Genomic DNA, 27651 nt, shown 5'->3' with positions numbered 1-27651 from the left:
TCATGTGGACCTTATGCTTGTGTTGACCTTTTGTTTATGTTGACCTTGAGCATGTTGTCCTATTGACTGTCAACCTAGGCAATGTCTAAAAAAAATATTTCTATTAGCGCCTGGTCCACCCCTTTTACCTCGCACATATATTTATATTTATAAATATATACCTAATTCTAGCATTTGTATATTTTCTGATAAGACACAGAATCCCAGTAGCCATGTTAGCCCACTAGGAAACCTTTAACTTTAACTTTAAAGGTCACAATTAGATTGGTTGGGCAGATTTACAGGTCTTTGTTCACTTTGGCCACCCATTATTTATTTATTAATTTATTATTATTACTTATTAACAGTTTCTTATATGGCGCACACATATTCCGCAGCGCTTTACAGAGAATATTTGAACATTCACATCAGTCCCTGCCCCAGTGGAGCTTACAATCTATATTCCCTACAACATGTACACGCGCACACAGACATTCTAGGGTTAACTTTGTCTGGAGCCAATTAGCCTACCAGTATATTTTTGGATTGTGGGAGGAAACCGGAATACCCGGAGGAAACCCACGCAAGTACAGGGAGAATATACAAACTCCGCAGGAGTTAGGGCCATGGAGAGGGCTACTATTTTGGTGATTCAGTGGCTACTTTCAGTGATTATGGTTGATGGAAGCCCTCATACATTGTACCATGGATCAGTGTGGTCTAAAATGGAAAAACTAGCGCCATTGTTTTGTAGCCCATTAAATAAAGTAAATATATGTGGAAGTGGACATTTTAAAATGATCTTTTAAAGGAGAAAAACATGTACACAATGAAACCTAGATTTATTAGTATAATACTTTTTTGAACTTCGTTATTATTAAAATTGTATTTTTCTTTATTAAAATATAATTAAATATACACTATTTTGAAATGTAGTATTTCTAGACTAGAGGTATTATAAATTTTTCAGTTTGATGATGTTTCACCTTAACTATTAAAAATCTGCATGGTCATTATCAAGTACAAGTGGAGTTTCCCATATACAAAATGCTTAACCCTTTGAGAGCCAACATCTGTGAGAGATGTACAAAATATCCACTAAAAATGTCAGCGTCGCTCACATTTATTATATAATTTCAAATAAAAAGGTTGTGGAAACAAGATAATTCATTTCTGTTTCATATACATCTTATGCACACAGCCTAAAGGTAATTTTGTACAATACAGTATTTATAATCCTTTTGATCGTGAAACAAAGATGTATATTGAAGCATCAGAAAGCATTGAAGTTACTATCTCAATTACCCTCAAAAAATGTTGGCTGTCAAATATTGGGGGTATCAAATTAGCCCTGATGCAAAAATCACAATTTATGACTGGCGGTCATTGTTGCGGTATACTATTAGAGGCGTTTTTTTTTTTTTTAACGGCTCAAAATGGACCTGCAAACACTCAGGATCCGGCACCGGTGGCTGCTCATGCTCACAAAGCGTAATCCCCAATAAGGGCCAACCTGTATATGTATTAAAAAAAAACATTGGTTATGAAGATAAGCTTGCAAAAAAGCTTACTGTATTCTGGGGTGGACAATTAACAGTGGCATGCTTTGTTTTATTGATTCAACTTATATTTACTATTATAATGCTAACGTTTTAAATGTGTATCCTCTCTGGAGGAGATTTTAATCATATGGTGTTTTGTAATTTAGGAAGTTTGTTCAAAACTGTGCAGGAGGCTGTGCAGAGCAGCGAGGACAGCAGTGTATTTGGCACTGGACAGAATCACATAATCAGTTCCCAGCAGTGGGATCAGCAGGAGGCGATATTTATGGGCATGTTTGAAAAGTATCTGAGCTTAGATATACCGAAGACACCAGAAGGAGGGATATCCAGGTAAAGGCATTAACCATTGCTATAAGAAAGTACACTCATGACCGAATACCCACATACACTTGTCGCACGTCCGACCTCAGACCCGGCTTCCCGGTGACGGGGATCGAGATTGCATGTTATACGTCACATGCAGAAGGACTGCATGTGATGTATCGCCGATGATTCGGCCGCCCAGAAAGGTCCTGGACTGCTCAAGGGGGATTGGATGGCCATACACTGCTCCAAGAAGTCGGAGCAGTGTATGGCCACCTTAATACCTACAACCTAGGATCACAGCAGAAAGAAATATTCATGTGATTAAACCATTACAGGTGTTTTCCATGTCATGATGAAAAGTGTATTGTGTTTTAGTGCCCTCTTGCTATTTCATTACATATATTTATTTTATTTTCTATCCTTCTGTAATGTTTTTGCCACCAGTTCATTTGTTTATACTCATTGACCTGCAATGCAACATATTTATTTTATTGGGGGGAATTCAAATGTTTTATTGCGCCCGATCTCCCTTCTAAAGTAACGGCAGATCACGAGGAGACATTCAAATGATGATTTTTATCACGCATATAGCACCCAGTAAGGTCAGGTTTAGGTGCGCAAAGCGCCCAAACCCCAACAAACTAATGGGTGCAACGAGAAAAGTCAGATTGTTGAATTTTCGGCCGATGCCTGACAATTTGCAGCTGATTTCAGGACTTTCCGACACTTGGCTGTCAGTACATTGAATATCAACAGTCTAAACATCCTAGCATCTGATGTGTGTGACCTCTAGCATGTATATACATTCACATTTCAATACTTACAAACTAAACCTGAAATAAAGACTCGGAGACTTAGGTTTGGCAGAAATTTTTAGCTGATTTATTTTAGCACTTTTAAGCTAGATTCATTTATTAATAATGAATTAATTAATTAATGGTGGCACAGAAAAGAACAACGAATTAACTAAGCTCCACCCACACAATCTGCATACGTAAACAAGCCTACCCTAACAAGCGGTATTCGCTCGACCTACTGCATTGACTACCCACCCATCAGGGTGGGGTCGCTGCCCCCCGAGCGGGTGATCAAGCGAAGGCCTAAGCCAATGAGAGGAGAGCGCACCGAAAAGCAAACATATACGTAGCATCATCATTTGAATAAGAACTAATTCTATTCACCTGCCGTTCTTTCACGCCTATCAGCCAACGCAATTAACACCCACCCAACCATAATAACACGAGGGAGGGTGGGAAAACTTTCAGGAAAGAGAGGAAGACTCCTCCCTTTCCTGCCCTGATATCCCAGCTAAACACTGCCCTTCCCTAAGTCCTTATTAGAACCCCGAGTCACATGCTTCCCAAGGTCACACAACAGCCTTGGATGTTTAACCCACTCCATGCCTATTGCAGACATTACGTTATTCGAATTAGTGTTGAAAGCCGGCAAAAACAGCCGAGATTCCGATTGTCAGTACGTTCCAACAGTCAGAATCCCAGATTGAATACCCTCCTAAATCTTGAGCAGGGGCAAATTTATTTATTCATTAACAGTTTCTTAAATAGGCAGCAAATTATGTTGCACTATACAAATGGAAACAGTGATAAACAAACTGGGTAGTCAAAGACGATCAAAACTGTTGGAGAGTCCTGCATTCAAATTTAAAATCTATAGGGAAATAGGCATTGATACACAAGGATAGGTGTTTTCTATTGCATAATGGTCCACCAGATTGCAAAAGTTCATGGTGGGCTGTATGATACTGTTACCCAGTAATGTTGGCCAGGGGTCAGGAGGATATATTTGTACTGTACAGTGGGGATGTAATTGGATAGAAAAAGTATATGAAGGCTGTGTGGGCAGTTCTGGAATTTGCTGCCTGAACAGGTGAGTCTTCAGGGAACGCTTAAAGGTTTCAAGACTAGAGGAGACTCTTATTGCACGTGGGAGGGTATTCTACAGGGTGCAGCTCAAAGAAAGTCCTGCAATCATGAGTGGGAGTGATTAATGCTTGTAGGTGAGAGACATTGGTCCTTATTCTGGTTCACTTGCAAAAGGCAAATTCCTTCTCAAATGAACAAAACCATGTGCACTGCAGGTGAGGCAGATGTAACATGTGCAGAGAGCGTTAGATTTAGGTGGGGTTTTACTTCAAAGTGAAATTTATATTGCAGTGTAAAAATAAAGCAGTCAGTATTTTCCCTGCACAGAAACAAATTAATAATGCAGGGCACATGGTTTTGTCCATTTGAGAAGGAATGTGCCTTTGTAAGTAAACCAGAATAAGGGCCATAGATCTTGTGAAGTTGGAAGATGCTGGGGTGGGATATACCTTGAGATAGAAGAGATGTACCTTGGTATAGTTTAGGTTAATGGTCTTGTGTATAAGTAAAAGTATTTTATTTTGAATATGGTAGAATACAGGTAACCAATGGTGTAAGGTATGGATGTATTTTGGATATATTATTTATATGTATGTAGCATGACTTTGAGACAGATTGAATGTTTATGACACCTAGGCAATGAGCTTGTGGGGTAGGTTGTTGTGTTCTCAACAGTGATATAGATATCAGGAGCCAAATGTAATCGGGTGAGAGTTTCAGAAAGTGAGAGATTTTGGGAGAGTTTTCCCCTTTTTTTAAAGCAGCAATCAATTACATGGCAAAATCAACCTGGTTTTGCAGTGTAATTGATTGCTGCTTTAAAAAAAGGGGAAAACTCTCCCAAAATCTCTCACTTTCTGAAACTCTCACCCGATTACATTTGGCCCTCGGATGTTATCTACCATTGGTTGGTGGAAATATAATTAATACAACCGGAGCATTATTGTATGGTTTGGAGGGGATTCTGGGGACCTGGAAGCTGCTCTGTGTACCTCTGATGTACATATGGGATGGCAGTAGAATAGATGACATGCTGCACATACACATACAAAGTGGTAATAAGAAATGGTTAGAAATTGACAACAGGGGCTAGGAACAGATATGGGATGAGACAGATAAGAGCCATACAAAGGTGAGACAGATGATGTGTGAGTGTTTTTGTGGTGTGTTGGGGCAAAGGCACATATGGGGTAACAGGTGGTGAGATGACCCTAAAAAACAAATCTACCTACATGCAGCAGGGAAGGAAATCAATGCTGTCGGTCTGCTCTTTCTTCCTATTATGCGAAATGCGACAGTCCACAGCTCCTCACTGTTTTGTTGTGACAATCAGTGGCGTCACTATTGGGGTGCAGGCAGCCTTCGGTGGGTAACACCTGGCTCCTGCTAAGTGACAGGAGACAGGAGCTGCACTGTAACATTATGTGCAGCACCAGGCTTCTGTTACAGTGTTCGAGCCAGCACTGCAGACAACAAAGGCTCCGGAGGGAGCCCGCATCTCCAGGACACCCAGAGTGAGGAAGCCATGCCTCCTTAGGTGCCTTATGGAGGTAGCATTCACCGGGTGGCCAATGATCTGTTTAAGCTGTTGGCCTGTTTTCCTCAGTGGCCAGCTATCTATGTGCACTTACATTAGCCCTACAGTCTAAGCCAGGGGTAGCCAACTCCAGTCCTTGAGAGCTACCAACAGTAAACTTTTCCAGATCTCCCCACAGAATCACAAGTGAAGTATTTAGCTCCACCTGTGGATCTTTTAAAATGTGTCAGTCAGTAATGAGTTCACCTGTGTACCTGTGAGGTGAGCTGGAAAACGAGAACTGTTGGTAGCTCTCGAGGACTGGAGTTGGCTAGTCCTGGTCTAAGCCTTTGCTCTCCCAGGTCACAATGCTCTCCAGCAACAGGATAAAATGTACACGCAGATAGTAGAGTAGACTGCAGTGTCACATAAATGCTTTGCTGGTGTTTTTTATGAGGTATGTAAAGAGTTATTCGCTTAGCTCAAGTGAATGAATTGAAACATGTAATAGACATCTCCGAAAATGTACTCTAATAACTTGTGACTAATAACTCTCGTCCTGAATGCTCAACTGATGAAGCACTTTCTGGGGGAAATGTAATAGGATGCGAGAATCAGAAAGTGAGAGATTTGGTAAGAAATCTCCAGTGTGATTTTGCAGTGTAAATGATTGCTGCTTTATAAAAACCTGGAGATTTCTTACCAAATCTCTCACTTTCTGATTCTCTCATCCTATTACATTTTACCCTCTGTATTTTGCATCAAATGAAACCTAATAGTATAGCTTTATTTCCCCCATACATGCAGTAATAGTACTATAATGTATAATATTATACTTTTCCTACCTATGCCCTTGTTAGAGTATCTTTATTTATTTTCTTGTTTTACTGATTAAATTGCTTTGTGATGATTATATCTTATGTGCCTACTGCTTATTGAATGGTGTGTAAATCTAAAGTGCTGCTACTGTAATGAGCGTGTGAATTGTATATAACCCGTCTCTGCTTTATTATTAGGTGTACCATGTTTCATTTTCTCCAATCTAATAAGCTGTTCCGCAGTGATACAGATGCTGTGCATTCAGGTAGGCACACTTCTGCTCCAGGCTGTGAGTCAGTGCTGGCATTGCTGGATATCGGGGGTTATTCAGACCTTATCACTTCTGTGCTAATTTGCAGTCCTGCGATCAGATAGTTGACGTCCTTCCAGAGTGAAGTCCCATCCACAGTCGGAAAGTCCCTGCATCGTGGGAAACGGCCGCAGATTTTACAATCCAGCGGCCGTTTCCGACAATACAGGTTCGCCTCTGGAGGGAGGTGATCCTGTTGCAGGCGAGTCCTGTCGGGATTTAATACTGTCAGCCACTATTTCCACCCGGTGAAAATAGCGGCTGTGATTGAATACCCCCCTAAGCCACTCTTGTAGTTGGCATTAGGGGAGTGGTAGTGTTCAAATCAAAAGAGTCTATACGGTCATTAGGTCGACATGCATGAAGGTTAACATGACTGAAGGTCGACAGGGACATTAGGTGGACACAAGCATTAAGCAGACATGGGGAAGGTCAACAGTCAAAAAGTCAACATTGGGTTTTTTACTTTATCTTGAGCCGACATGTGCCGGCAGGCGGTATTTCATGCCCTACCATCCACTAGGGCGTGGTGGGAGTATAAAATAGTGTGCCGAGCATAGCAAGGCACCGTGCCCGAAGCATGGCGCGCGCAGCTGCACTTTTCTAGTGTCCATGTCGACTGTGTCAACATTCGGGTAAAAAAAAAGTGTTGGCCTTCCCCAATGTCGACCTAATGCTTGGGATGACCTTCAGTCATGTCGACCTAATGCTTGTAGACCTAATGTCTGTCTATCCTGTGATCCATAACCGTTCCGGTCTATTGCCCAGCAGAAGGCTAGTAGTTACCCAGATAAGTGAGAGTCTGTCCAAGGTAATCCATGTTCAGCAAGAGATCCTTGCAGTTGAAAAGGCATGGTGACAGTGTACAGTGTCGCCTCAGGATGTTTGGATGGTCCAGAACTATGGTGACAATAAGGGCTCAATGCCACATTGTGTTGCAACCCCACACCTTCCTCAGGATTCAGCTCCAATTGTAGAGCGCAACGGAATATGCTGCGCTGTACAAGAAACTGTAAATAAATATATAGATCGATACACATATGTATGAAAAATGGATGGCTCACAAATAATGCAACAAATAAGAAATACCCCCCCGCCCCACTTACCCCTGTTCCAACTAACTTTCTGTTCTTATATCTCCCTCTACATTCTTTCCCTTTCCTTTATCATGTCCTGTCCTGAGTCTGTGTTGCTGTAAAATGTTGGTTTGGATATAACAGCCATCATTAACATGGTCATAGTATAGTGTGAAATTGTCATTCTAGCATATACCTTTCTATAAATTCATGTTTTTAAACCGCATATTAAAATAATTGTAAAGTGTTACATTATGTGATTAAACAATTTATGAAATATATTAAAGTCAAGCAGTTCAGTATACCATGTATACGGCTTTACGGGCTTAGGATGTAGCATGTAAAGTGCATTTTCATCCACTAGATGGTGCCACCACCCAAACCTAATCTTTAAACCAAACCAAACAAGAATATAATGCAGAGTTGTATCAAGCCTTCTAAGTGTCGACAGGTGGACAGTTGCCCATAGCAACCGAACAGCTTCCTCATCATTTTATATAATGTACGTAATGAATTCTAGTTAGAAGCGAATTGGTTGTTATAACCAACTTCTCCACTTCTTCTAAATTTTTTAGAAGCTTTGATACATGTCCCCCATAGCAGTAGAAAGATGCTGCCCACTATTTGCTTTATCTGACTAATAATGTCTGTTTCCTTTTTAGCGATACCTAATGCTATAAGTGTACACTGGAATGGGTATCACAATCACCTTGTATATGTTTTGGGCAAATCTACAAAAGATAAAGCAGGTAAGGCATTGAAATAAGAGTTTGCTTGATTCATAAGAAATATACACAGTATGTGTTGGTGCTGGCCGGCACTCGCAGTGCTTGGGAGACAATACTTGCCCGATGCCCTCCTTAGTTGTCCCCACCATGCAGGTTGTATGCGGTATAAAGCTATATTTTAATACACCATGAGGTGCACTCTCTCATCTACATATATATATATATATATATATATATATATTTCACTGGAGCCCCTATTAACCAATCCTTGGACTCTTGCTTGGTCCAGCAGAGTTGGGGTGGTCACACACAGAGCACACTACCCCTCCCCTACCCTGTATTAAACACCCTTTACACGCTACCCTCCTCACATATAGAGCACATTAAACACTGTAATTCCCCACACACACGCACACTGTTTCCACTCACCCAGAGCACATAGCCCTCCTCACAACAACTGACAGTAGCTGCAGGAGTCGGTGTGTAGGTGAAAGTTCTAATTCACTGTGCGTCACTGGAGACTATCTCACAGCCCTGTAGGGAAGAGGGGTGTGCAGGACAGCACTTTCTAAAAGTTTATGCACTATGACCATTGGGACAGTGTAGCAGCCAGAGAACAGGAACTCAGTGCTGAGACATCTGAGAAGGGAACGGAGCTGCTGACAGCCGCAGACTGTGACTGAAGGAGCCATAGTAAGGATGCCTTCTACACAAAGGGCTGACCTGTTATACGACTGTTTGTGCCCTCCGGATTAAGTCTTGGCAGGCTTGGGCCACAGCAGCAGCGCTAACAGGAAGTGGCTCTCTGTTCCGGCAGCAAGTCCCCTGAAGACATGGAGGATGGAGTGAATGAAGTGAACAGAGGCGTGGCTTACCTGATCAGGGGCAGAGCGGGAGCCATTGTCACTGAGGAAAGGCAAGCCCTCCCCGGTGACTGATATCTGTCTGCTGTGGGCCCTTAGAATCGTGGGGCCCATGGAAAACTGCCCTTTATGGCCAATGGAAGAGATGGCCCCGAAGTAGATAACATATACAAAGGGGCATAGTAATAGGGTCAGAATTTGTCAGAGGTGCGGCATGCCAGACGATCTTGGACTTTTTTTTTTAAATGTAATCTTTTGCAAGACCAAACAAACCCGGCAAAATCGGACCCTATTACATTTGCTTCTTGTGTAGATCTGACCTATGATTTCTTGAAGAGCTGTATGCTCCCCTCTCTGTTTGATGGTAACTGATCTTAACGGGCTTTGAAAAGTAGGTATACTGTATGTCACCTTCAAACGGATTACTGTACTAATTTGGGGATTTCCTATTTGGATAGATGAATGGATGAATGGATTGAAGAATAGGGAAGCTATGAGATATTCTCTTTTCCTGCAAGCAGGGCTGCAGTTCCATTGCTGCAATACAGTCTCTTGTTAAAGGAACAAATAGGTTATGTGTGCCAGATTGCAGTCATACACTTAACAGAACAGAGTGTGAATCACAGCTTGCAAGGTCAAGTTGGGTTACTGTGCAAAATGCTGTGGGAACGACAGCACCAGTATATTTGGAAGCCCCCATTGAGTGTTGCCATGTAATTGTAATTTACGTATAAATGTTATTGATAGAACTTGTCTGTTATGCGTCACTTGGGTATTTCCAGCTATCTTCCATTGATTTATTTTTCTTAAGGGCCTACCCTTTATCATGCATCAGCATCTTCACAGTTAGCCCTGATGTATTGCCTACAACAAATCACACTGTTTCCATTATGCTGCTTGTACACAACTCTAATAAGAAAGTGTACAGTGATGAGGACAATGTGGTGGCAAAGCTTATGCTACCCTCTTGTTAAATAGGTACACCTTAACCCCTTCCCTGGTACTCCCAATAATTTTTCCGGGTTATGCTCCAAAGCACTCACTGGTAAACCCGGAAAATTCTTGGGAGTACCACTGCCTGCACTCCGTACTGCAGGGCAGCGCCACTGAGATTAGCGCTGTACTCTGCTTCTGCCGCTGCCTGGCTCCTGCTGCCCAGCCCTGCCTCCTTCCCCCGGCTGTGTGCGGCGTGACCTGGCTAACGTCATGCCGCACACAGCTGGGTTGCCGGGGCAGGGCCAGGCAGCAGCTGATGGAGTGCTCAGCAGCACTGACCGGCCCCCGGGAAATGCAGTAGGTGGGTTTAGGGAGCGCTCCCCAAAAAACATGCCCAGTGGGGAGCGCTCCCTAAAAAAACCCACTGTAAATAAAAACACTACTGAAGGGGTTACGTTTTTATGTTTTTATAAAACCTAAACTAGTTTCCCAATGACATTAGCTCCAAAAAAACAACTTCAAGAAATGCATCATAAAATATCATATATATTATTTCTAAAAGGTGATTTTTCGTGATGTTCCCTTTTTCTCCCTTCATACTCAACCAAAATCGATAAATGACATACCGTTTGAAAGATTACATTTTCCCCTTCTGATGAAATGTTTACAATTGCACATTGTATTGTTTGTTTACAAATCTATGTTAATTACTGTGTTGGGACATCACATACCTGCCCGCTGGAATTATGCATGTCCCCATTCATTGTATAACATGAGGAAACAATAGAACCATAATCATCATATATATTATTTCAAGAAGGTGATTTTTGGTGACAATCCCTTTTTTCCCTTCATACTTAACCTAAATCGATAAGTGAGCACATACCATTTTAAAGATTAAGTTCTCCGCTTCTGACGAATTGTCAATTTACAATTGCACATTGTATTGTTTGTTTATAAATTGAAATAAAATGTACTTTGCCGCAGTAATCTCCACCCCTCCACTTTCCCACAGCCCCGGATATAATCAGTGTATGTAAAACATGTATTCCACACGCTACTAACACTAGCAGCACTGGTATATTACCGCCAGTGCTGTTCGCAGACGGTTGTGCAGTCTCTGCCCCCTCCTACTTGACACCTAACACAGAGCCCGCTCAGCTACTTAGACCTCCTGCAGATCAGCCTCGCTGCAGGACGCAGGTATGTGACACGTGGCCCCAATCGGAGTTTGGCTGTTGACACCGTTTCCCACCCGGCAACAGAGCCCCAGCGCTATGTGCAGCTGCAACAGGATTAGCGCACACGGACCTAACTACAATGCAGAGAACCGGCTACCCGCGCCACATCCCTGCTTACAAAATCGCGGCTGGGTACTAAGATGGTCATTCTGATTGACTTAGTAAGCTGCGAAGCTTGCAGCTTACCTAGTCCCTGTGATGCCTGCCCGCTAAATAAATGGTGTGTGCATCCACGTGGCAGGGAATAAAGACTGTAAGCTGCAGGGACTGTCGTGACTTGCTAAACAGAATTAGCGCACACGGAACTAACTACAATATGGAGAACCGGCCACCCGCGCCACATCCCTGCTTACAAAGTCGCGACTGGGTACTAAGGCGGTCATTCTGATTGACTTGGTAAGCTGCAAAGCTCGCAGCTTACCAAGTCCCTGTGACGCCTGCCCGCCAGGTGTGTGCATCCATTGGCAGGGAATATAGACTGTAATATAGACAGGGAATATAGACTGTAAGCTCCAGGGACTGTCTTGACTAGCTAAACATGGCCTTAGGTCGACAGGGTCATTAGGTCGACACAAGCATTAGGTTGACATGGGGAAGGTCAACAGTCGAAAGGTCGACATGGGGTTTTTGCTTTTTTTTTTTGTCCCGAATGCCAACACAGTCGACTTGGACACCGTATTGATGCACCGCATCCCCTTCTATGGCTTTGTGTGTTTCCACGCCCTAGTGGAAGGTAGGGCAAGAAATACCGCCTGCTGGCACATGTCGGCTCAAAAAAAAAAAAGTGAAAAGGCCCATGTCGACCTTCCCCATGTCAACCTAATGCGTGTGTTGACCTATGCCCATGTTGACCTTCAGTGGTTGACCCACTGCATATCTGGCTCTTTCAGTGTATTTTACAGTATGTTGATCTGGCTTCTAAAATGTATTTTATGTGGATCCCGCATGTTTCAGTGTATTTTATGTGATGGCGCTTGCACGAAAATGGAGTATGGCATTGTACCAGCTAGGCCATCCCCATTTTTGCAGACACACATCATATCTGCTCTTTAGCTTGACTACAGATATTTTTAGGTTCTTTGCCTTACACTGGTTGTCCACCCCTGTTTTAGACAGTCGGAATCAGATATGCATCAATGCTTTTAGAAACAGCCGCATTGAATAAATGTGTACCGATATTTTCGACTGTCGATAATAATTAATTATAGTAGTTGATAATGTAACTACTAACTTGAGCTTCTGGCTTTTTGAATTAAAAAAACAAACAATTGTTAAAACACCAGCATAATGGCACCAAAGTGATTATTCCAGTGTATTGGAAAACTGAGAAGCCTCTGCCAAGCATCGATTGGTTCTAGAGAACCAATCAATATATGGAAATGGAAGATATCACACTCTGTGATGGATAGATATTCAGAATCTGCGGGTTTCTAACATCACACAGGAGGTGTAAAGTCTTTACTACACAACTGGTACAAAAACAATCTTGATACAAATTTAGTTTTCCTCAGCCATGAATTTAAAAGACAAAATGTTCCCCAAATAAAGGAAAACGAGGATATAGCTGTTTTGATTTCCCAGTCTTCAAAACTATGGAAATTGTGTATACCCGACATATTAGCAGTGGTAAAGACCCGTCGCAATGCCGGCATGCCAGCATGAGTGAGCAACGGAGAGGGGAGTTGCAGTGGGGAGCGAGGGCCATGCTGAATTCTAGATCACTAATTAGCATTGGATTTAGGTGAATCAAAAGATTGTTTACATTCTCTTAGGGGGTTATTCAATCACCCGCAGCCATCTGCCGATGGGGGCCCTATTCAATGCTGTCTTCCCCGACAGCATTGAACAGGGGATCTTCGGAACGAGCCCGACTTCACAAGCAGTCGGCCTTGTTCTGCTGAGAACGTCCGGGAAGTGACGAGTTGCAGCTCATGGCTCATGGCTGCAACTCACCTCTTCCCGGCTGCAGCTTGCGGCCATGGCCCCTTCTCATCCCACTGCAGGTGGGACATTGAATCTCGCCTGTGATTTCTCAATCCAGCAGACCGAGAACGGGACAGGGTCACGGCTGTCGAGCCTGCTCGACAGCCATGACCTCACATTAAATACCCCCTTAATTTCTCTGGACTTAATTAGATGATGGGGTATGGGAAAACTCTGTTCCCACGTGTAAATGCCCCTGTTACTTCTATACAATATTGATCCGGCCTCTGTTATTTCTCATTAAGCCCCAATGAATAGATCCTATGGGGTTTTTTATGCTAATCATTTTTTTCCATCTTTTAGATCTAGAATTAAAGCCTGATATTGTCTGGCCGTGTGCAGCTCCCATCAGATTCTCAGCTGTCAGTTCTTGCGCTGCCTACTTAGCTTTGGGCCTTGAAGATGAAACACTTACAGTGTGGGACATGAAGTATTCTGGTGAGTTGTTCACTCGTTTATTTTAAATGTTATTAATAAGAAAAGCACATTAAGTATAATATAATCACCTGGGCCCTTATTCTGGTCGGTGCGGTAATATCCGCGTGCGTTCGTGCCGCCGATGTTTTGTGTCTGCGCATGTGCATAGGCGTCTCTGCGCATGTGCGAGCGGGGCGTACGGCCAAATCCCGCATGAAATGTGAACACTCCGAACAGGGGGTGGAGAGGGGCGTGAAGGGCTATTTGGGCTCATTACCATATGCATACGCCCCGTGTTTCATGGGCGTTCCCATGCAAATGCTGGGCGTACGTATGGTAATGCGGCCATGACGCACGTGTAGGGGGCGGACATATGACATCGCCGGATGTCAGCTGCCCGCCCAGATCCCTGCTTTTGCACGGAAAAATGTCCATGTGGTCTGAGGTTGCGGGAGCTGGTGGAGCACTCGGTCCTGCATTCGATGGTCTGCGACCATCGAATGATGGGGGAGGTTCCCTGAGATGGAGGAGGCGTATTCCGTGAAAAATACACGTGCGGTCCGTTCGGCCAGCTTATTACCACGTACGGACGGAGTTGGCGATCCGTATGGTAGGCGGGGTTTCGCACGCACGGTCCTGGCCGCATAATCGGATCCGGCCGCACCGATCAGAATAAGGGCCCTGGAGAGGTGTTACTTTTAGATTATTATGTTGGGAAACTCTTTCTTCGTTACCAGGATTCCCATTAGCGGTTGTTGCCTTACCAGAGGGAAGGTCCATAGGCAACATTTATTTCCTTGGACACAAGAGTTCTAACAGAGATTATCCATCTGTGCCCAGAGTCCAGCTCTTGGTGCTGGGTATGGATAAGTCTCTGTACCTTGTGACTGCATCGGGAGACAAGGAGTCCAACCTGGTTCTTCTCCAGGAGAGGTGAGACCTTTGCAACTAGACTGTATTATTATATTATATGCATTTACTCAACTTTAATAGAGAACAACCAATTGTTTTTGCTCTTTCTGTGTGGATTAAGTTGCAATGAAATACCTTAATTACTGATAATTCAAGTCATAACCATTTTTAAAGAACTGATTGGCTATACTACTTTGTGTAATATGGATATAAATACACTAAAGCTCACTTCACTCGCCACACTTTGGGTGCAGATTTATATCCCCCTCCAGGTACACGTGTACCCATTGCATGATGGGAAAAGTCAAGAAACAGAAGTGGATCTAGCCGCAACCGATACCAAATAGCAGGTATAACAGGTGATTCCATTACTCTCTAAAGGAATCACCTGTTATGCCTGCTAATCGGTCTCTAAAGGGATTTTAAAGGACTGTCACTCAATTCCATGATGTGATAAATGCTTAGGTGCCTTCCCAATAGAGGACATAACCCTATACAGCAAGACGAGTGGCCTTCTCAGGACTCTTTAACAGCAGGAATAATAAGGAAACTGTATGATTAACGTTTCAGTCTTCATCGATTTTTGCCAGATAAGTTGATAAAGACTGAAACGTTAATCAAACAGAAGGACTTTGTTTCTTGATTATTTCTGCTGTTAAAGAGTCCCGAGAGAGCCGTCCATCTTGCTGTAGCTGATTGGGCTTATATAAAATACAAGTGTCTGGATTGTTACATCTGCCATGACAGTACCGCTGGGGTTTCTTTAGTGCAGTCCCTTATTTTGATATATAATACGTTTCTTTCTTTCTTCTTTGAATGGTTTAGTGAGCATCCACAGGCGAACATTGGGCTACTGCAGCTTTTCTTACTTAATTATATGGGTGCTGAACTGTGCAATTAAAACCACATGCAGCTTAGTAAACAATAGTAACACATCTAAGTTACTAACAATAAGAACAATACAATACAAGTGGGTATGGAGTGATTTAAAGCACTTATGGTTAACCACGTGACAAGTGTATATAACAACAGATGGATATCACCATGAGTAGGATCTTACTTTTGAGATATTTTGGTCTCCTCAGAATACTACCACAAACATGAATGGTGGTCTCTGACTGATCGTCTCCCTTTTTCAGTGATTAAATAATGGAGGCTAATGGAAAGCCAATTAGTAGCACAATATCTTTCATCCATGTAAACATTGAGCTTCCACAGCACATGGGGTTCAAAACTTATGCAAGCAGTATTTTTTCATTGTGTATACGGTTTGGAACAATCTACAAACGTGTCATTAATAACGGTGGTTCAGTCAGCATTGCAGGCTTCAAACACACAGGCGGGCTGGCATTTTTTAAGCTTGCAATGCTGACTGAACCGCTTTAGATTGCCCCTGCAATGCTGACTGAACCGCTTTAGATTGCCCCTGCAATGCTGACTGAACCGCTTTAGATTGCCCCTGCAATGCTGACTGAACCGCTTTAGATTGCCCCTGCAATGCTGACTGAACTGCTTTAGATTGCCCCTGCAATGCTGACTGAACCGCTTTAGATTGCCCCTGCAATGCTGACTAAACCGCTTTAGATTGCCCCTGCAATGATGACTGAACTGCTTTAGATTGCCCCTGCAATGCTAAATGAACCGCTTTAGATTGCCCCTGCAATGCTGACTGAACCGCTTTAGATTGCCCCTGCAATGCAGAATGAACCGCTTTAGATTGCACCTGCAATGCTGACTGAACTGCTTTAGATTGCCCCTGCAATGCTGAATGAACCGCTTTAGATTGCCCCTGCAATGCTGAATGAACCGCTTTAGATTGCCCCTGCAATGCTGAATGAACCGCTTTAGATTGCCCCTGCAATGCAGAATGAACCGCTTTTGATTGCACCTGCAATGCTGACTGAACTGCTTTAGATTGCCCCTGCAATTCATACTGAACTGCTTTAGATTGCCCCTGGTAATCATGAATATGTATATTAAATATTTTGATGAATATACAATGGTTCACAGCCATTGATATGTTTATCTTACACTGTCTGTATTGTTTACATGTTTTCCCCACAGCCCTGGCACCCCAGATGATCAGATCAGTGCAGTTGTGCCAGTTAGTTCACTTCCCAATGGCGTAAGTTATACTAACAATTGTCTCCTGCATATGCTCTCCTATCTCTCTGTCATTATTATCTGTATCCATTGTCTTTGTGTTCTTCCATATTTACTTGTACTCTAAATCCATATCTGCTTCCACATTTCCCTGTATCCCATGTCCTTTATGTTTTTATGTATGTACATTCTATGTTTGTATAATAGGAATATTTATAAATGTCCATAGCTTTATGATTTTTGGGGGGGCACTTGTAATGTATTGCATGTTTTATAGGTGCTTCTGTTCTACCGCAGTGGTATTGTTGAGCTCATGGATGTTCTTTTGAAACAAAAAATTTGCCAGTTTGGGCTGCCATTGTCCTACAAATTGGCATTTCCCTGGCAGCCAGTTTACGCCCTTGATTCAGAGAACCTTTGCCTTTTTCTTAAAGGTGGGTAATGATATTTCTCACATTGATACTGTTCATTCTGCTTTACAAGTATTTAATATCATATGTATTATTCTATTTAATGCAAATAGTTTTTTATGTTATGTAACCTTTCTGTCATTACCTTTGGGTTTTCATGTCCACTTTATATACAGAATCCATGTTTTATGCATCATTTTTATAGCCCCCTGTCCATTCCTGCAGAGCACTGTAGCAATTTACCATTGATCAATGTTTAAGGGCTTGTTCAATTACAAGAAATATACATGATGTGTGACATAAGAACATCTGTAATGGAGGCACGTTGAGACCACTGGCCTAATTAAGAATTCAGACCTGATAGCACAACAAATTTGTTCTGGAAATGGGAAAAACCATGTGCACTGCAGGAGGGGAAAATATAACCTGTGCAGAGAGAGTTAGGTTTGGGCAAGTTATTTTGTTTCTGGGCAGGGTAAAAAATGCTGGCTGCTTTATTTTTACACTAGAATTTAGATTTCATTTTTGAACACACCTGACTCAAATCCCATATTGAGAACAAGATTGTCCTACAATTAAATCTGAATTAGACCCCAAAACATTGCTGTTTTTACCTTGCATTCCCATAGGGCTGCACAACAAAAATCACAGACTGTACACTAACTCAGGACCATATGTAGATACGTTCGGATACCGGGGGACCGATGGTGTGCATCTGCGACCGCAGGGTGCTTGTGGCCAGGGTGAACAGGGTGTCTGCACCCTAGATTGCGGGCGTGGGGTTGTGGGCCGGGCGATTCCCCCATGGGAATGCCTAATGTTTCATGGGTGTTATGAGAACACTGGGCATTCTCATTCAAATCGCTAGGTGACGCAGGTGTGGGGGGCAGGCAGGTGAACTCACTGGGCCAGATTCAAGTTTATCTAGGGCCCAGCAGTACTGTCATACAAGAAATAGGTTTAAGGAGAGACCTACTGTATCAAAAGACTACACGTAGAGGTGTTGCCATAACATCTGATCGTAACTATCATTAATAGAGAGTACTATATAATGGCTAGAATTTGATTGGTTGCTATATAAATATGCTATTCCCAGGTTTATATGTACCAGTAAACAGAAGACAATAATTATTCAGAGGATTGACTTAGCGTGAGAGCAGACAGTTATGTGTGATGATGTCTGACATTCACATAGAACATTCCAAGCCCAATTCTCTGTGTTCCTGTGGCATCCAATAAATACTGCAGAGGATGTGTATTTATACATCAGCAGCCCCATAAACCTATAAGAGATATGATGTGCTGTATAGGCGGTACAGCTCTTACATCTTCTCTAACTACATAATGCATCCTCCACCGCTGTGTTATATTGTATTGTATTCCATTACATAGCAAGAATGGTAGAAGTTGTTCTTGATCAAATATCCATAACTACCTCTTCACCGACGACCAGGTGTATTTCATGTTTATCTGACTTCACCTTGCAGCTAATGAGAAGGTGACCTTGGGAGAGATGATGACCACAGAAAGTGGCCCATGCACTCTCTTTAGCTACACTCTGGACAGCTTCTGTCCAATGGAATCTATTGGGAAAGCCCAGCAGACTGCTGTTCTGTCACAAAACCTGCACTGGGAACAGAAGTGCAAATCACTCTTTCAGACAAGGTAAGACTTTCAATCCATAAAACAGAATGCCATAACAAAACCTTAACATATGCACAGTGCTCGAAGATGGCGCTCTGAACTGCGACAGTACAGAGCGCCATCTCCCCGGCAGCGATACCTGCACTCAGACCAAACTATGGGGATGTGTGCATTACAGTAGCTCTGCTGAGCTGCTGCCTCCTTCTCTCCTGCTGATGACCCCCCCTGCCCTCACTGGGCTGTGCTCTACAATATAGTGCTGCACTGCTGGCTGATTGTATCTGTGTACAGTACAGACGGCTCCGCTTCTTACTTCTTACAGATGTTTCAGGCACTACCGGAGTCATGTTACAAGCTTGTTCATGAAATGTTTCAACATGGGGAATTGAGAGGATATCTGTCAGTAATATAGACCAATCGATATATTTTACAGAAGATTCTGCTTAAACACTTCTTGTAGTGTTTTGTTTTGCATGTTATATGTGTGTCTGTCCTGTTATGTCATAATTACATATATCTTAAATCAATTTATTATTAAACGTTAAGTTTTAAAACAAGCGTGCCCCCCCCAAAAAAAAAGAGAGTGCTTTTTCTCTTCAGTCTACATTGTTAATGAAATGTGCAGTGTTGATATACTGTATTACCACCGCAAAAACGGAGGTGGACTTGGGCGCTAATATATATTGCTCCTGAAAAGGACATTGTTCCTTCCAGCATTCTACTAAAACAGTGGTTCCCAACCTTTTTTCTCTCCCGTACCCCTTCATTAGGATTTTCATTGATGAGTACCCCCTCCTCTCAATTTAAAATATAGACAGTACTTATGAGTGGAGTGGAAGTGAGCGGTATGCGTATCCTTATGCATGTCCTTATATTAAGGAGTAGTGGACAGGAATCTTGCCCTTCTGTGTCTGGCTGCTGGCTGTGTATTGTCTCCGGGGTTCCCACTAACACCTGTAGGATTAATGCCGCTGCTTCTTCCACCCGTGTCAGTGCAGGGCAGATGATCGCTGATGTTTGAGGGCAGCATGGGAAGCTCCTATTGGATTGCTGGTCAGGCAAAAGCACAATGAGACGCTGATGACACTGAAGACAGAACCATAAGTGACACAACATAGCAATGGGTCTTCTTTTCTGCCATCAAAATACTTTTTTTCATCTTCCGCCATTACCAATATTATTTTCAAGTACCCCCAACTGGTCTGCAGAGTACCCCCAGGGGTACTAGTACCCCAGGTTGGGAACCACTGTACTAAAACATCCCCAGTATGGTCTGACACTAAACCCAGTCGACACATTGTCAACATATGGAAGATTGCTAGTTTTTATGTAAATTCAGAGTGAATATTATTATCATCACCCCCTTTTTTATCCAGAGCTAAATATTTAGCTTTTTTTTATGTGCACATTGTTATTATAGCATATGCTAAAATACATGTTTAATTTTTTAGGTGGCCACCCTAAATAGCTATACATACAGTATGTATACTTTATATGTTCATTAAATTGTTTTTTGATACAATAGTTTGAAGCAGTCTCCAGTCTTTTGCTATAAATGTGATCCCCTCCATGGTGCATTGGAATTTATTGTATATATATTAGCGCAATCTTCCTATTTTTCCTCTTGAATATAGTGTTGATATACTGTAAGGGAGAGAGAGATTCTGAAGGGGATTCTTACACACGGAGCGATCCTTCTAAGCGATTTTGACTACACAGTGAAAATTGCTTAGAAGGTTAGTAAAGATCTCTGTCAAGGTTAGACAAATTGCCCTATAAAATCGCTAGTAAAAAAGAGTTGCCAGACAAGAATATTTTGACTAGATCGCTGGCTGTCTAGTCAAAATCGCTGGTATTCACTGCTGAGGGAGATATTCACTAGGCGATCTGCAATGAACACCAACCAAGTATGTTAATTCTAGTATAGTCAAAATCGCCCATAGACAAAATCGCTTAGTCAAAATCGCTGTTGTATCTAGTGAAATCGCTTAGTCAAAATTGCTTAGTTAAAGTCGCTCACTAGCAAAAATCGCTCCGTGTGTACACCCCTTTAGAGTGAGAGATGGAGGGAAGGAATGGTATATGGCTGACAGAGGAAGAGAGAGGGAGAGGTACATACAGTGAAACAGGTAGGAAAGGAATTGTATATGGCTGAGAGAGGAGGAGAGAGGGAGAGGTACATAGGATGAGAGAGGGAGTGAATGAGAGGTATATGGCTTACAGGGAAGGATAGAGATGCATAGGATGAGAATGGGAGGGAAGGAATATGGCTGACAGAGAGGAGGAAGAGGTACATAGAGTGAGAGAGGCAGGGAAGGAGAGGTATTTGGCTGAAAGGGAAGGAGGGATGGAGAGGTACATATGGTGAGAAAGGAAGGGAAGGAAAGGAGAAGGGCTGAAAATGAGGAGCCAGTGAGAGGTGTAATGGGTTATAGAGGAAGAAAAGCAAAGGAGTAGGGGTAATAGAGCAAATGAGGGAGTTGGAGGAACATAGGGTGAGAGATTGATGGTGGAATAAAGGCTATGAAAGGTGGAAGAAGTAAGAGAATATGGGTGACATGAGACATTAAAGAAAGGTAAATAAAACAGTTGGATGGATACAGGAGGAATATGGAACACGGGTTACATCATTTTATATCATATAATATGGTTTATTTTTACCACATTATATGAAATAATATGAATTAATTTCAAGTTATTAACAGTTCTAAGGCTTCAGGGATTCAAAGTGCACCTCAGACTGCGATTCAGTTTTCCATTCCCCCACTTCGAGCACTGCATAAGCATACATGGAAATGTTTACTGGGTAACGTCTTCTCCTTTCACCAGACTGCAGACGTTCCCAGAGAGGAGAAAGCAGATAGCAGAATCATGGACCCTTCTAAGAAAGCAAGCTTCAGACCTAACACAGAGAGATATCCTTGGCAGGTGAACGAAGAAAAGAGGGGGAGCATTGATTGTTGTTTACCACTTTATTAATATGTTCTGTAATAAAATAAAAAAAATATATATTTAAAGGTGTAAGAATTTGCCGTAGCTGCATTTATTCTCTGATGATGTTAAATCTGTAAAACAAGCTGTACAGAACAAAGCCTAATTTCTCCTTAGAAATGTCTGTCACTAATAAGCAGATGATTAAGCCAGGTACACACTAGACAACTTGCTCCATGAGAGATATCGTCAACGCTTTCCCTTAACCCCCGGCCGAATGATCGATTTAAATGAAAATATTACTCAGGGCCTTCTTTTGATCCACACGCATGTGGTCGACTGGTCATAAGGTCGACATGGGTTTTTCACTGTTTTTTTATCCGAATGTCGACACAGTCGACATGGACACAGTTGGCAATGAGAATCGGACCCTCGCATCGCTCGCTACGCTCGCAATGCTTCGGGCACGGTGCCTCGCTGCGCTCGGCACACTATTTTATTCTCCCACCACGCCCTAGTGGATGGTAGGGCATGCAATACCGCCTGTCGACACATGTCGGTTAAAAAAACAGTGAAAAACCCATGTCGACCTTATGACCAGTCGACCTTCCTCATGTCGACCTTTATGCAAATCCGACCTTAAGTCATGTCGACCTTGGCCCATGTCGACCTTAAGTCAGGTCGACCTTCCTGCCAGTCGACCTAGTGGGGTCGACCTAATGACTGTAGACCTAAATGCAGTCTGACGAATGACCGCATCCCCTCTGCAGACCAGGTCAGTATATTGAATGCTGGATAGTTACCTGTTTAGGAAGAAGTATTAAATAAGCAGGGGGGACAGAATAGAACACAACATAGTGCAGGTCAATAAAGTTTAAAAAGTTTGTTGGGTACTTGTTTCCTAGCACGGCCACAATCGCGGGTCATTTATAATGGTCTGTGATGCGACCGACGCGATGCCCGCGATTTCCCATTGAAATGCATTGAAAAAGTCAAAATCGCGTCGGTCGCATCGCATGCTGCCAAAAAAAGCATGCGATGGTACCGGCGCGATGCCCGCGATTTCCCATAGGGAACAATGTAAAATGCCTCAATTTACCCAAATCAACATAGGGAACAATGTTAAATGGCCCAGAGACCCCAAAATACCCCCCTGAACAGTAAAATGGCCCCCCAAAAAATTGTTAATGCCACCCCACGATCAACGTGAACCCTAAGCGTGGCGAGCGCAGCGAGCCCGCGAGGGGCGGCGGTACGCGTCCTCCGACCTTTTCATACCCCCACTATCCACGTCAGCGTGGAGTTGAGAATAGAAAGTGTGGCGAGCGCAGCGAGCGGACGCGGATACCTGTGAAGGCCGCGAGGGGACGCGGATACCTGTGAAGGCCGCGAGGGGACACGGATACCTGTGAAGGTATCTGCGTCCCCTCGCGGGGCGCGCTGCGCTCGCCACGCTTCGGGCTCGCTGCGTTCGCCACACTTTCTATTCTCAACTCCACGCCCACGTTGATAGTGGGGGTATGAAAAGGTCAGAGGACGCGTACCGCCGCCCCTCGCCACGCTTAGGGTTCACGTTGATCGTGGGGTTGCGTTAACAATTTTTGGGGGGCCATTTCACTGTTCAGGGGGTTTTTTGGTGTCTCTGGGGCATTTAACATTGTTCCCTATGTTGATTTGGGAAAATTGAGGCATTTTCCATTGTTCCCTATGGGAAATCGCGGGCATCGCGTCGGTCGCATCGCATGCGATTTTTTTGGCCGCATGCGATGGACGCGATTTTTTTACCTGCGATGCCCGAGATCCTAATCATTGTGGCCGTGCTAGGAAACAAGTACCGTTTGTTGTTTGCTATTGACCTGCACTATGTTGTGTTCTATTCTGTCTCCCCTGCTTATTTAATAGGGGAGAAAGGAACGATTGGAATAAACAGGATTAATATATGACAATCCATCTACCAATTTGTGATTCGAATCAAGATGTATTTGGTTTGGTATAATCCTATATAAGGTCTAATCCACCTGGAAATATAGTTACCTTTGAGCGCTGTCTTTCAAATTCACTATCTTTTTTATTGGTCTACAGTTTTCAGTAGTTCATGGTGTTTCTACTGCGTAAATTTGTGTATAACTGCACCTTGGTTTTATTGCGCACCATTTAGTCAATATCTTTGTACTGCTGAACCAGCGCTGGGCCCAAACAGCCAACAAGGTAATGCCACAGCCGGGGGAAACTTTTTGCGTAACTTCCCCGCCCAAAGCATTCATCCACGTGGATGGGCAGCCTGGGAAGGGACCCCCTCCCCCCCCCCCAAAAAAAAAAAACCGGGTCCCACCCCTCCAAAGTGGCAGAAATAGTGGCCATGATTGAATACTCTCCTGTAAATGTGGCAATTGGTGATACACAGTGCAACTGCTTGGTGACCTGAAAAATGTGAACTGCGTGTGTGAACATGTGAAATTGGAAGCATTATATAGTACCAAAATAATTCCTTTGGAGGAGAGTAAAAATGAAGCTGAGTGAGTGAGGTCTGCTGGAAAGTTGGGCTCTGACTGATTTAAAAAAAATGTAGACATTGGTGGAATTGTCCCCTTAGAAATCCAGGACATCCTTTATATGACCTTTCAGGAAGTACACCTGACCTATTAAGATTGTTATGAAGAAAATACCCATTTTGGTCCCTTTAGAAAGCATGCATGGAGAGGGGGGGAGTAACTGTGGCAAGGTTGTAAATCCGAGAGGCAATGGAGATGCCTGCCTCCAGGCTTCAAGCCCCAAAGTGTATACAGCAGCACTTGTTTGGTTCATAGACCACTGCTCTTTCAATGGAGCTGTGCAGCTCTCCTGCTGTAGAGTTAATAGTTGATAGGGGACTGGTGCCACTCAGCCTGCACTGCAGCAAGAGACGGTGCATCTGCTGCCGCTGGACTACGAGATGGGACATGCCAGTGAAACCGAATCCTGCAGATGGCTAAATCTCATGAGTCTGACCGTGACCCACTGGCTAGTTTCACACAGTGTAACTGGAGCCCTGCCAGTTCACCGCGGTCTCTAGTCCTTGTAGACTGGTTGAGAGTGCTATCTATATTGTTCTGTAAGCTATTCGTGTTTTATATACACACAAGCACACATTCACACACACACACACACCATATTTGTTCAACCTTTTTTTTTAAAGGGAGAGAGGCAGAAAACAACTTGCCTCCGGGTGACTGGGGAGAACTTACGCCTCTGAGCTGCTGTAATTAAAGTAAAAAGTAATGAGAATAGTGCTTTAAAATCTGAGCGTCTCTGCTCACTTATAATGCAGCTTCTTATAGAAATGTAATTAGTTGTTAAGGTTGGGTACTGATAGGTCAACTGTTATCATGTAGACATTCATTGTGCAGAGATGAGAGTGTCAACACAGTTGACCTGTCAACAGGCAGCATACATTCATTAGTATGCGCAGCACATTACATTAGGGTGTGCAATGCCAGGAAGAAAAAATAAACAGCAGCAGCCAACCGTGGTAACCCCACCAGTACAGAGATGTGGCCGGTACCTCACAAGCAGGACAAAAACACTCACACACAGTAGTAACTGCGATACCTCTTCCCCCCCTTATTGCAGAACACAAAGTGGCGGCCGGCAAGAAATGCAGTCCTGACTGGGCACCATGGAAGAAAGGGGAGGTGTCAGTACTCCGCGATCACTGCAGCAGGTGATTTGTGTGGAGGGTGCTGGACATTAGGGTGTGCCAGTATTGATGTCTAAGCTGCGTTCAGTAAATATTTTTCCCACTATACCCAATCCTAACCCTCCCCCTAGTGCAGTGATGGCTGACCTTGACAATACAGATGTTGTTGAACTAATCCCAGCATTCTCTGCCACAGTTTTGCTATTTGGCCATGCTAAAACTGATGCAGGGCATGCTGGGATGTGTAGTTCAACACCATCTGGATTGTCAAGGTTATCCATCAAGGCCCTATTGTCTAACCCTAATTCAACCCCCACTAATTATAGTTATTTTAAGTAAAAGTCACTACTAAAGTTACCTGTTGAATGTACACTGATCATTGCTGCACTGAGACATTCATGTAACTACCTACAGTAACTGACACAAGAGGGAAAACTAACCCACTCCTACGTGACTGGGACATTTCTGTGTACAGTATATACTGTAAATGGCACAATTATGTTTATGCAGGTCTATGGCGGCAGAATTTGAATGCTTATGGATCAGGAAATAACACATATTGTTGAGCAGTAGATATACTGTATATGGCATAGAAGAGGAAGAAAAACAAATGCAACATTTTTACAACAAACGCTTTGGAAAAGATAGGACCTATTACCTCAGTACATTATTTTTTTATCTGTGCATCAAAAAAACAAGTGCTGAGAAGATAAGCTTGACTTATTTTTTTTTAATGCACAAATACAGTAAATAAAATCTGTAGTCGCTCATACTGTTATAGAAATGAGAAAATATCGATCTTTTATATACCCCATGTCTTTTATTTAATCAGGACTGTCAGTGATCTGTCGTATTTACAAGTCAGGGGTTACATTTGTACACACTGGGGTAAGATTGGTTTGGCAACTAATAAAGCAAGATACATTTACAGTATTAAATACAGATTCATCCTACTAACAAGCCATGTTTGTTTTTCATTTGGATTTATCATTTAAACCGCTACATGACCTCTAACTGCTGCATCACAAGGCAATGTATGCACTGTCTTTGGACCATCAGTATTAAAATAAACCTGAAACTTGAATTGCCCTTGTACATTTATTGTTCGCAATACAAGAAACTGGGCACATAATGGGTCTGGTTCTGAGGGGAAGATACAGTCTATGAAGCAGTAATAAAGGAGATGTGAGCCAGAGAAGAAGTGGCTCATGGCAACCAATAAGCACTGAAGTAACATCTATAATTAGCATAATATAAAATTATACAGAGCAGCTGATTGGTTGCCATGGCCCACTTCTCCTATGGCTCACTCCTCCTCCCTTATCACTGCTTCACACATCTACCCCTGAGTCTGATGCAGCTTAGGTCTTTATTCTGGTTAACTCACAAGGCTGCGAATTTTGCAGCCTTGCGAGTCCCCCCAGACACCACCCGCACGGCTGCCTGACCCCCTCCCCAGCTCCCAAAACCCCCGCAGGCATGATGATTTGCATAATCATCCATCCGCAGCCTTGGGTAATTAAGGATTAAGGATAAATCTTTTTATATGGTACAATGGAATGTAAATTAATATTGGGTATTAAGTCATTGAGGAATTCTGTGACCATATAAAGCGTACTGTCCTAGAAAACTGTGCAGGTATTTTTTACATCAGCTTGTACAGTACATACTTTAATATCATGTCTGTAGTTGGACTGTGGTTATATAGATATGCCATCACTCTTTATTTTAGCTTTTCTTGTTCCTTCAGCGCAGATAGGGACCTGCACTGTACACCATTCCATCAGATAATAGGTAATACTAATAATAAACAACATGATTTAATTGATTACTGTTATTTGACTGTGAATTGCAAGACTGTTAATCTTTAGCGATATTCTGGGACTAGTGGCTTCTATTTCAACAAGAATTTGTAGAAAAAAAACATCCCAAACTGGAATATTTGGTATACGGGCAGATTCAATTAGCGCCACTTGACTGCAGCTCTGCCAGTTACTGTCGCTCAGACACACGGTTAGCCCCAAAGAGTGCACTTATGATGAGTTCCCGTTAGGAGTAGCGAGGACAAGTCTGCATTAAGTGCACCCTCTGGTGCTTACTGTGTAGAGTAACCCATAATTTCCAGGCACTTACCCAGAATCTATGGGGTAAGGTGGATATGAGGTAAATTTACACTTTACAAAATTTTTACCAGTTAGGGGAAATTGACCAGTGACTGAATACTTCTGTATATTAAACCGACAGCTATAACCTTGCAGAGAATCCTGTAGCTCACTGAATAAACACCGCTAACTTACCAGAGACTGGCTTTTTAATACAGTACGTAACAGTCATCTCTGTACTCTCTAGAGTTTAA

The 27651-nt window shown here is 42.9% G+C and overlaps 1 protein-coding gene across 1 annotated transcript in view; it reads left to right on the top strand.

Moving 5' to 3' along the window:
• The window catches only part of WDR93 (WD repeat domain 93), a 49696-nt gene extending 27993 nt beyond the window's left edge, over positions 1-21703 (top strand). The window contains exons 8-16 of the mRNA XM_083184171.1: positions 1688-1871; positions 6263-6330; positions 8114-8200; positions 13506-13640; positions 14357-14552; positions 16596-16656; positions 16912-17068; positions 18532-18709; positions 21518-21703. Of these exons, the coding sequence (XP_083040297.1) occupies positions 1688-1871; positions 6263-6330; positions 8114-8200; positions 13506-13640; positions 14357-14552; positions 16596-16656; positions 16912-17068; positions 18532-18709; positions 21518-21620 (1169 nt within the window). The 3' untranslated portion in view covers positions 21621-21703. The remainder of the gene's footprint in view (positions 1-1687; positions 1872-6262; positions 6331-8113; positions 8201-13505; positions 13641-14356; positions 14553-16595; positions 16657-16911; positions 17069-18531; positions 18710-21517) is intronic.
• Positions 21704-27651: the final 5948 nt, after the last annotated feature.

This window comes from Crinia signifera, chromosome 4 (genome assembly GCF_055691185.1).
Source record: "Crinia signifera chromosome 4, ASM5569118v1, whole genome shotgun sequence".
Taxonomy (NCBI): domain Eukaryota; kingdom Metazoa; phylum Chordata; class Amphibia; order Anura; family Myobatrachidae; genus Crinia; species Crinia signifera.
The sequence above is the reverse complement of the archived record's forward strand: the minus strand, read 5'-3'. Positions and strand labels throughout refer to the sequence as shown.